An 11,782-nucleotide genomic window follows, 5' to 3' on the forward strand; every position below is an offset into this window, starting at 1 on the left:
AATATACAGTACCTGACTTCTATATGTTGATAATACTGTGTTTATGTTTATCCTGTATAAAGTACCTGACATTTATGTATTGATGGTATTATGTTTATACTCTATAAAGTGCCTGACTTTTATAATATTTATTATAGTAACTTTATCTTATATAAAGTACCTGACCTTTATAATTGATGGTATTATGTTTATCCTCTATAAAGTACCAGACTTTTATGTATTTATTGTAGTAACTTAATCTTATATAATGTACCTGACCTTTATAACTGATGGTAGTAACGTTATCTTATATAAAGTGCCTGACTTTTATAATATTTATTATTATAACTTTATCTTATATAAAGTGCCTGACCTTTATAATTGATGGTAGTAACGTTATCTTTTATAATATTTATTGTAGTAACTTTATCTTATATAAAGTGCTTGACCTTTATAATTGATGGTAGTAACGTTATCTTATATAAAGTGCCTGACTTTTATAATATTTATTGTAGTAACTTTATCTTATATAAAGTGCCTGACTTTTCTATATTTATTGTACTAACTTTATCTTATATAAAGTGCCTGACTTTTATATATTGATTATACTAAGTTTATCATCTTATTTCAAAACATCAGAGTAATTCATTAAGATATCAATACGTTGTCTAATAAATGTAACTGCATTAAAATATTGTAAATAATGAGTTTTTTTAAAATAAAAGTCTTCTTTGCTTTCACTCAGAAGCTCTGATAAATAATTCACGTTATTGTTAGTTAGCAAGGTAATGAATGATTTTTTTTTTCTTACACAAGTAGTACGTTAGGCATGGAACAGTAGTCACTCGACGGTCGCTAAACGGTGACTACTGGTTACTTGTTCAGCGCGCATTAATATCGATGAGCAGAGTAACGTCAACTAACTGAGAAGTAAGTACGCTTAGTTTGTAACGTTATCATCTTAACTGTAATCTAAATGTTTCTAAAATTTGGATATAAACCTTGAAAAGCAATATAAGTTACAAAGTGTAAAAAGAAATTGATACTATAAATATCTTAAAACTAGTTAAAAACTCCTAAGCGGAAGGATACTGAGTAAATTGCTCTTCATGAACAGGCATCGAGATTCATTGACGTTTTCGGTGATACTGTGGTTAGTAGGGAATAACCAATTGGGGCTTGTACATAAGAAATATCATCAACAAAAATAATTGTTTTGAAATTGCGAGTTTGAAATATGTGTTTGATGGTTAACATTCAACTAAATGCTCCAACTGGCTATTAAGGATGACATTCTCAATGATTAACACGTGTTGGTGATTATTTTGTGAACGTTTTTGTGGACAATGCGACTTCGACTGGCCGTTCGTGTCCTGGCCGCTGTCTTAGGTGCCGTGTTCCTTCCAGACATCGTCGAAGGTAAGTCAAGAAATCATAAGGCGGGAATGTTATTGTTTGGCGTTTCGGAAGCACAAGACCTCTGGCTGTCTGAAGTAATAATTACTAACTTAATTTTTTTTTGTGCAGTAACGAAAAGCTAGGAAATAAAAACACAGTTTTTCTTCCAGTTCCACCCATATACTATACGACTAACTTAAGTAATAACCAAATTTGTGTTCACAGACGATAGATAGTAACATTAAAATTTGTAATTCAGTAATTATAAGTGTGACTAGGGATATGACATTCAACAATGACAATTCTAGTTTGACTGGAATTGAGTGGAAATTAGTACATTTAACTTAAGAGCATTTAGTAAATGACTAGATTTTCTTATGATATTGTGGTGTTTTAAAAAACGCTCTCTCATATAAGCCATAATTTTCACCAGCCTTTGCTTTGTACAACTTCATTTAGCTGTTAAAACTGTAAACATTATGTGTAATACTACTACTTTTAATTAAATTGTTGAACATTAATATTTAATACTAATATTTTCATTGCTAAGATAGCAGTATAACTTATGTAACTAAACCAGTAAATGTTTTTTTATTATTACTTGACACACGGCTAGAACACCGAAAACTAAGCATGTATTTTAATCGGTTTTAAGGGTTTAGTAGTTAGAGACAAGTGTTTTTTAATGTTAGTTTGCAATGAACCATACCAAATGTGTTTCTAAAGGCAAAGTTGCTCATTCTTACTTCAACAATGCTGAAGCAGTTTGAATGCAAATAGCGATGTATTTCCGTTTTTTAAGCGGTATTCAGTTTTAGACTAACCGGCGACACGGGTTCTCGGGTGCGCGTTCTGCCCGACACAAGTTCCCACGCTCAGATTAAGGTGATAGGACAGCAGATGTAAGTTTGGAGCGTGGGTCCGCTCCCTTCCGCCCGTATTTCTTGTACGCTTTCTTTTTTCATTCTCTTTGGTGGCGTCTTAAGCCTCAGTGTCTCGCGGGTATGCAGTAGAAAAGAGGACATCTTTTGTTGATTTGCATTATGTTTATATAACCTCCAAGTATAGGTTTATTTAAAAAAATAAACTGTAAGCCAATTATATCGATAAAACTAAAAAGGAACACAAATTAATACTGCCAACTTTATGAAACAAGCTTAAAGAAATACATAATGTCAGAAATCAACACACGAAAATACGGTAACCTGTAATGTTTTGAATCAACAGTTGAGGACTTTCGCTATTATATTGATGATATTGTCGACCATATAAGGAGATATAAACTAGTCCTAAGTTCATATAATGAACTAACATTGCGAAGTAATATTAATATTTATAAAATTTAATAATACAAATAATGATAAAGATTGTAAATAACATTAGTAGTGTTTAAAAATAATTTACACATCATTACAAATGATATTAATGAAACTAAGAACAAAATAAGTAATATCCAATTGTCCTTCCCCAAAGTCCCGCTTGGCTTACAAGTTACAACCAGGATACAAGCGATCGTTTATTTGCAATATTTTACATAGAAAAAAGAAACTGATCAATAATACGAAAACTGCTAAAAAAAATCATTAAAAAGAACACTGATACCCTGGAGGGGAGGACTAGGTAGTTGGAATGGAATGAGGCATATTTAACTTCGTTTTTCACTCGTAACTTTATTATGCAACAAGACCTGAGGCCAGCATCAGGCAGTGGCAGGGAGACAATTGTATTGTTTAATCGTAATAACTACAGGAATGCAGCGTGTGCGTGACAGTTTTTTCACATGACGTGATAATTTATCCACTGCCTTTAGTGAATATTAAGATGTCTTAAAGATATGCGTTATAAACATTCATAGTTACATCTCCCTTTTATTAAAAGAATAATATTGAAATAGTTTGCCTTTATTTAATCATGCTTAATGAAGAGAAACAGCCAGTAACCAGTAGATAGCTCGTGGTTGAATTGTTAAGAATACAAAGCAAGTTGAGTTTTGTGTACAGATATATTCAAAAGACCACCACCAGATGTGAGTTAGTAAAATAACTTCGAATGAATATAAGAACTAATACGATATACGTTTGTGGAACACTGTAAACTACATAATTATGTGGCTTTTGTTTCGCTTTCTTAAACTTTTTTGAGCAATCCCTTTATGTGGCTTTTGTTTCGCTTTCTTAAACTTTTTTGAGCAATCCCTCAAAGTGATATAATTTTAGATTATTTTAAAAGAGCTTTCTTTGGATGGATGGTTATTTGAAACTTACAATACGATTGTGATAAAGACTGACATTAGATTAGCTAGTTAAAAACTAGGAATCGTGGAATTTTTTTAAAGCCTAGTTTACAACATTCATTTTCATTCTAGGGCTGGTGTCATGCTCACCAAATCCGTGTAAAAACAGAGCGTCTTGCGTTTCGAATCCACGCGAGGAGGCATTTTGCAGGTAAGTTTTGGCCTTTTCTAACAGTGTATTTAAGAATGTGTAACGTGACATCCGTTTTTGTGTCTCTATGACGTCTTAATGTGCATTGTTCTGGCATGCTCAATAGTAACGTGTCCTCAGCACTTCGTTTCGTTTGTAAAGTTTAATGACGACGATGATTGGAATCTAATGTTCTTGCTATACCTGCGTAACTCATAATGTAACAAATTAATCATTTATACAAGTTAAAGCAGAAGGCGTAACATTTGAGGTTGTTATATTAGTTTTTCATTGGGGGAAAATTAGTGAATAATCTTTTCTGTGTGCTACATGCGATTTTTTACGAAACTCGAGAAGCTTGTGGAAGCAAAAAAAGACAGCATAAATTGAGCTTATTTTAATAGAACTAGGCCTAATCAACGGCGTAGGTTCACAGCAATAAACCAGTACTTTTTGTAACAAAAGTTTTATATTTAACTTTGTTTTATTGATTATAGAAAAGTTGTTTTGTATTTTATTAAATGTAATTCTAAGAGAAAGATTAATTTAGCAAGATCTAAGTAAAATATTTATTTTTTATGCGCAGGAGATTTAAATGTTTAAATCGCCGTGTGTTTAAAGGAACAAAGGTCGTTCAGAATAAAGTGTGCATCGAAAACACCATCTGGCGCAACGACAATTCCGTTAGAGCGGTTAGACCATGAGCACGTGACCTTTTTTTCAAGGGCCGACAGTCTCGTACATTTTGAATATGGGGCAGGTGGTGTTAACCCCACGTGAAGCACAGTTGGTGCAGTACGTATATTGTGCAGTGATCATAAAGAACGCTGGTTAATCAAACATTTGTCGAGTATTTTGGCAAGCAAAATCTATAACGGTTGTTCTTGTTCTATATATCATGGTCTAAACATGACTTTGCTATTGACGTCACACACACAGTTATTTAAGAAATGTGCAGTTTTCTCATAGCAAAGTACTTAACATTTTTAAATTATTTGATTCAGAAATCTCAACTGTATTTTGATGGTTGCTGAAAATTACATCTCGTGCTGCAAGAACTGCCGAACTTGGCGTTTTATAGCTTCATACATAACCTCTTCGGTTTGACTATGTTTCTTCAAATCTGACACGAACCTTAATATGAACCATGTGCTAGACTGCTAAGGCCTACATGTGTTATTGGTTTCAGATCATTTCCCTGTGAAATATTTCTGGTGACGCCCAAGAGTTTGCTTTTGTATAGTGTTTGAAAGAAGTTTGTGCCATAATTTTGTTTTTTCTTTTATTTGTACATTTATACATTACAACGCTTCTTTTTGATTTATTGAGTTGGTTTGTGTTACTTAAGGTATAATTCAATAAGTAATGTTTTAGGTAATTATGAACACATATACGGTCTTTTAACATTCAAAATGTACACCTTTTCATATTAATTCTTAACGTTTTGAATAAACGTTGGATCTTTTGGAGATTGGCTACTGAAGCGTGAAGGACGTGACCACATGTCACAACAGACCTCCGAAATAGTCATTGATTCTCAGTATGTGACGAACTTTTTATTCTAATGAGAATCGTAGGTACGCTGTTCTTTTATTGTAGTATTTTCTTCCTGATGAACACTTTAATCTACGAGTCCAAATATCGCGTATGGTAGCTCTGGTTTATGATTACAACTTGCTTCGTTTTTACACAGTTTATAACCAACCGTCCATTAGTTTTAAGGTAACAGAATGCTGTCGCTCGGTGCTTGGGTGATACCGTTGTTTATAAAGAGCTCTTGTAGCCTTATAAAAGATCTTGTTGAGGTTGTTATGATAGTCCTACAAAACCTTGTAAAGCTCTTCCAAACAGTATAACCCCAGAATGGTCGTTCTAGACCTTTTTCAGTAATATATCCCTTATTAATTTTCAACATTATCATGTACCCCTACAGTGACGCCATCAGCGTTTGTTTGGGCTGCGCTGATGTGTAACTACTATGCCGAACCGCCGCCCTGTACCCCTTGGAAGTAATTTTGTACCCCAGTTGAGAACCATTGTTCTAGAAAAACCGTTGTGGAGATTGTTATAATAATCACACGAAACTTCTATAGGCACTGCAAAAATAGTTCACTTTCTGAACAATTGTTTGATATAAATATTTTGGTCCAGTTGTGCGTGTTTTTTTAACACAATGTGAAATTGGTACTTTTCATTAAAATTCAACGAACAGTAAGTACTTCACAGGTAAAGACTTGCCCGTTGAAAAGATGCGCTGCAATATGGCTAAAAACTCCCAAGGACTCGGTAGTTGAACGTGTGTTGTACTTGTTAAATCACTTTTTGTTCGTTCAGAAGGAAAGGCAGACAAGCGTACGTTTAGGCCCAAACATCCCAGCACTTTTTATCACTCATACTTTGTGATCATTGTGATTAGGGCGAAACGTTTGTGACCTTTGTTGATGGTTCTGATCTTTATTTTACTTCTGTTTAGACTGATCAAGATTTTCGCGATCGAAAGCGAATTGTCTCTGGTCTTATCATAACTGGTTATGATTGAGATTGCTGGTATGGCCCAGTATAAATTTATTTATTTTTTTATCGCAGTTGATGATGACTGTAGTGTTGATAATGTTCAGTCGTTGATTATTATTATTTTCTTGAACATTTAAATTGATAAATATACAGTACTGCTGTTAAGGGATCTCCGAATTTCATACTGAACCGAATTAATTTTATAAGTTATAAAGTTCTTGAAAAATTGTATTTTTTAGCATTTTTAAAAATTTATAGCCATTGTTTAAACATTAAGCCTAATCCTAAACGTTAACCCTAACCGTAACATACTTTTGTAAAATGATTCAATCTACTTCAGATGTTTCGTTATGAAGTCTAAACTTAACTTTTTTTAACTAAAGCAAAAGATAACAATCAAACTGGCATCACTGTTTAAAGTTCAGTTAAAACTACAGTTTCCACGAGCACGTGAATTAAGAGAAAAACGATCTAGAATGTGTAGCATTTTAGGAAGTGTGTGACGTAGCTGTGATGGTAGCTACTTAAGTACATTGTGACGGAAACTAAAACACAATGTCCTGCTTAAGAGACCTTCCTCTACGCCTTACCCGTCTATTCTTCCCTCACCCCCACCCCACCGACATCCCAGACCGTGGGAATTCCTACCAGTGAATAAAGCGCGCTCGACTACTATTAGCCCCTGCATTCAACCGGTGCCGCCATCTGGCTAGAAACATACTCACGTAGCAGCTACTTTTCTTCTGTTTGTTGGCATGAGGTCTAACACTGTGAAATCTTTTTTTAAATTTAAAGAAAAATATTTAACCTTACAGACCAGTAAACAGACTGAAAAAAAAGATTACTTTGAGGGTATCGAATACAGAATAACGGACTTAAACCCAACTTTCTCCTCTCCCGAAAATGAGTTGACAGCAAAATCAATTTCACATTTTATCTTCCAAAACGAGTGTTTATCTGTTATGAGAAATATACATCTTAAGCTTTCAAGAAGTCCTTAACCCTAGAACGGCAGCAAGGGGTCACTATGACCTCATACCACCTGGCGTTAATGATTGAAAATTTAACGCTGGCATTTTAGGGTTAACAAACATTTAGATCTCACAGGTACACCTAATACACATTGTTAGGCGGTAATCTGATTTACCCAATCTTGGTTTCAAGAAACCCACTACAACATGATACATGAAGTTTACTGTTTACGTCTGATTCGTTATAGTCTTGAGGGAAAAAAAAGAGAGAACTTTAGTCCTAGGTTTGCCATTAAACTTCGGCTGATTCTGTGATAAAGTATTGAAAGTTTATAGTTTACGACTCGAAATAATAACATGACAAAAAACTTATAAATAACGTCTTTATCATAGTCGGTGGCTTGAGTCAGAAGATGTAAACAAATTGAGATTCGAAATAATAACCTATAAAGTACAAAGTACGATTAAAGAATATAACTTACGATAAACCACATCTCAGAGAATTGTGTGTGTTTTGTACAATCTACATAACCATGACAACCAAATTTATGAGATCACATCTTTCCGTGAATACTACCTTTATGTTGGTAGTTGTTTCACTATGTTTTTCGGAAATTCAGCATGAAATGTTTGACAGTTTAAATCAGGATTTTTGAATAAACCAATTTTGTTTGGGACGAGCATTAATATTTCTATATATATGTTGTAATTGTGAAGTTTTAGGGTGACTTTGACGTCATTTAACAGATCACTTTACCGTGAATCGGTGTTCCAATTTCATTTAATGCTAACTCGGTCACGTGCGTATAGTCGTGAGGGTGGGGTGGGGGTAGCGCATTCGCTAAAAGTACGGGGGGTAAGGGCGGTAACTTTAACCTTTCCTTACCAATAACTTAAAGATTATCCCTAATGTGTTATTTTGGATACTGGGTAGATTAGGTTTTTAGACACTTCTTGCCAGCTATATCGCACGGCTTTAAAGTATTATTTTTGATTTTATTTAAAAAGTAGTAAATATTTCTTTTATTCCTGTGTTTTACCATTTATTTGTTATTCACGGCGATAAAGGATTAAATTACTTTTAGATTCTTATAAGATCATGTAATTAACAGTTATATATATTAACTGTGTGAATAATATTGCGATGTAAATTTTACGATATTGAATTTCCACCTGTTGATAAAACCAGTGAACTAAAAGCACGTTTTTTTTTTTAATATTTGTTGATGTCAGAGTCGATTATTACTGTTTAGCAGAGATGTTTCCTTTTGCGTGGGATAGGAGAAACTGTGGTAACCTGTAATTCTTTTTGTTTGAAGCTAAGCACAAAGCTACACAATGGGCTATCTGTGCTCTGCCCACCACGGGTAACGAAACCAGGATTCTCGCGTTGTAAGTCCGTAGACATGCCGCTGTGCCACTGGGGGGCTAATTTTGTTTTATTTCGAATTACCAATAAAAACTGTGGTGTATGTAAATTTCTTTTAAAAACTGACCCAGTGATTGGGAATGACGTATTTATTTCTTTATTAAACATGTTTTATTACTTTGCTGATCGTTATCCACAGCAGTTGGTCAAATGTTAACGACTTGATGAATCATGCGGGTTAGTCTGTTTAACCAAAAAAATGTTTCAAGTCTTTAGCAGAGTCAATCTGAAATTTAGCTGAGAATTTTATTTTTGAGATTTGCCCAAAACACCTGAGGGGAAAGGGGGGTCTCAAAAACACATAGACTACTTCCGGTCCTATCACAATCCGTCTGCAGCTGCTGTCGAGGCCAAGGTGCGCGTTCATCGCGTGAACGACCGTGACTTGCTTCGAAACGCGAAGCAGGTGGTTTGTAACGTCATTGATAGCATCTGTTTCATGAGGTGTGTCTAGTATTTGATTTAAGTGTTTTGTTAATGTATGATCGAGTAGTCTGTGCTAATACTCTGTAGTCAAAATGCCAGTAATATATTTACATCTCTGTACTTGCTCGTTAGATCGTCGTCATAAGGTAGGAGTTGGTAGTTCCAAGACTGCTTGAAAATATTTGCGTTTGACCCAACCCCAATTATCATATCCATCTACACAGCAGCCCACGAGAGTAGTTGTTTCGTATTAAGGCCATTTATGGCTGTTGTGCTTCCTCCGAGAATTAACTTTCATCCTCAAACGATAACCCGGTGGAAGCAGCCGACTGCTGTCAGTAACAGAGGTTCTTTCGTTTATTACTGAACATGCCTCGGGGCTTTCCTGTATATGGGGCTCGGCTCCTTTTGTCACGAGCTGCATCTCGGTGGGACGTGATTGGTTTTAAAAACATTCCACAAGGTCCCACTACACTTCAAGCCAGCTCATTGGGGTGGCTGAATGGTTTGTGCTACTGGTCATTTTAGGAGAATAGCCACCATTACTGTTCAACTAAAAATACAAGCAACCATATTGAAGTTGCGATTATTGTCTGGAGACATAGCAGATACTTTTTATCTCAGTAGTTATTCACCTAAACATTAAACATATTTTTTACAGGTTCCAATACGACACAATATTTCTTTTGGATTTGTTGGAAACATATCCACACTACACGCAATGTCTTAGGGTTTTATTAGACAATACACCCACACTCAACAAAAAGTCAACTCTAAATTTTTTATTTCAACATATAAAGGAAATATGAAATTTAAAACTCCTGCAAATAACGTATTTTGTCGCTGCTATTACAGTATAATAATTATTATTTTATAAACTATTATCAGCTATGAAACTGTGTGATTAATTTCGTTCATGTTTTTATTTATGTATTGGTCAGTTATCCTCCAGAATATTGGAACGAAATATTGACAACATATGTTTTTCGCGATCTTAAAGACATCGTAAAATCACCTGCATGATATTCTATTTTTTAACGTACAAGACCAGGTGTGACGTAGATTCAGGGACAAGATGTTAGTCATGGGAATAAACTGTTGAACGAGTTCTCATCGATTTCAAAGACCACGTGACAAGTTCTAACGTGACACGACTTTAAATTGTATTGTAAACTAAAGTGTACTTAAAGCAGCTTCGATTCTTTGTTCATTGTTAAAACTGTAATCCTGAAATTGTTATTAAAAACACATGTAAATTACCATTTAACTGAGTACCTTGTAGAAGTGGCTAAGTGCTTTTAAGTTATAAAACTACCTATTATGAGTTGTCGAGTTTCTAGGTTCTAAAAACTACCTATTAAGAGTTGTTGTGTTTTTAGGTTCTAAAACTACCTATTAAGAGTGGTTGAGTTTCTAGGTTCAAAAGCTACTTACTGAGAGTTGTCTAGTTTCTAGGTTGTAAAACTACTTACTAAGAATTGTTAAATTCCTAGGTTCTAAAACTACATACTGGGAGTTGTTGAGTTTCTTAGTTGTAAAACTACCTACTGAGAGTTGTTGAGTTTCTAGGTTTTAAAGCTACCTACCGATAATTGAATTTCTAGCTTTTAAAACTGTCAATTTGGAGGTTTTAGATTTACTATATTGTAAAACTTCTGGCTGAGAGTTGTAGAGCTTTCTGTGTTGTAAAACTACCTATTGAGAGACAGCAGTATAAAACTTGGTAATTCCTAGGACGTGTAGTAATTAACGGTTTATAAGTTAAAAGTAGTTTTGTCCTTTAAATCCCATTATCGTGGAATTCCAGTCTTCATTAATAGTTGTATGTTTTATCTAACATTCCTTGTAGAATCCCAGTCTTCATTAATAGTCGTATGTTTTATCTAACATTCCTTGTAGAATCCCAGTCTTCATTAATAGTCGTACTTTTACTTTACATTCTTTTAGGATTCCAGTCTTCATTAATAGTTGTATGTTTTATCTAACATTCCTTGTAGAATTCCAGTCTTCATTAATATCGTATGTTTTATCTAACATTCCTTGTAGAATCCCAGTCTTCATTAATAGTCGTATGTTTTATCTAACATTCCTTGTTCTACAAGGAATGTTAGATAAAACATACAACTATTAATGAAGACTGGGATTCTACGGTATCCGATTGTTGACAGTAGTCACACAGTAATGTATTCTTAGTGACAGGAGTACAGTTAAGGTGTTACTAACGATATCCGATTGTTGACAGTAGTCACACAGTAATGTATTCTTAGTGATAGGAGTACAGTTAAGTTGTTACTAACGATATCCGATTGTTGACAGTAGTCACACAGTAATGCATTCTTAGTTACATGAAGAATGGAATTTAGTAACACTTAACTGTACTCCTGTCACTAAGAATACATTACTGTGTGACTACTGTCAACAATCGGATATCGTTAGTAACATCTTAACTGTAGTCCTGTAACTAAGAATACATTACTGTGTGACTACTGTCAACAATCGGATATCGTTAGTAACACCTTAACTGTAGTCCTGTAACTAAGAATACATTACTGTGTGACTACTGTCAACAATCGGATATCGTTAGTAACATCTTAACTGTAGTCCTGTAACTAAGAATACATTACTGTGTGACTACTGTCAAC

The 11,782-nt window shown here is 34.3% G+C and overlaps 1 protein-coding gene across 1 annotated transcript in view; it reads left to right on the plus strand.

Moving 5' to 3' along the window:
• The first annotated feature begins 9,509 nt into the window (after positions 1-9,509).
• LOC106463560 (neurogenic locus Notch protein-like) overlaps positions 9,510-11,782 on the plus strand; it is a 30,940-nt gene continuing 28,667 nt past the window's right edge. The window contains exon 1 of the mRNA XM_022391100.1: positions 9,510-9,645. Within this exon, the coding sequence (XP_022246808.1) occupies positions 9,510-9,645 (136 nt within the window). The remainder of the gene's footprint in view (positions 9,646-11,782) is intronic.

This window comes from Limulus polyphemus, unplaced genomic scaffold, assembly GCF_000517525.1.
Source record: "Limulus polyphemus unplaced genomic scaffold, Limulus_polyphemus-2.1.2 Scaffold1438, whole genome shotgun sequence".
Taxonomy (NCBI): Eukaryota; Metazoa; Arthropoda; class Merostomata; order Xiphosura; family Limulidae; genus Limulus; species Limulus polyphemus.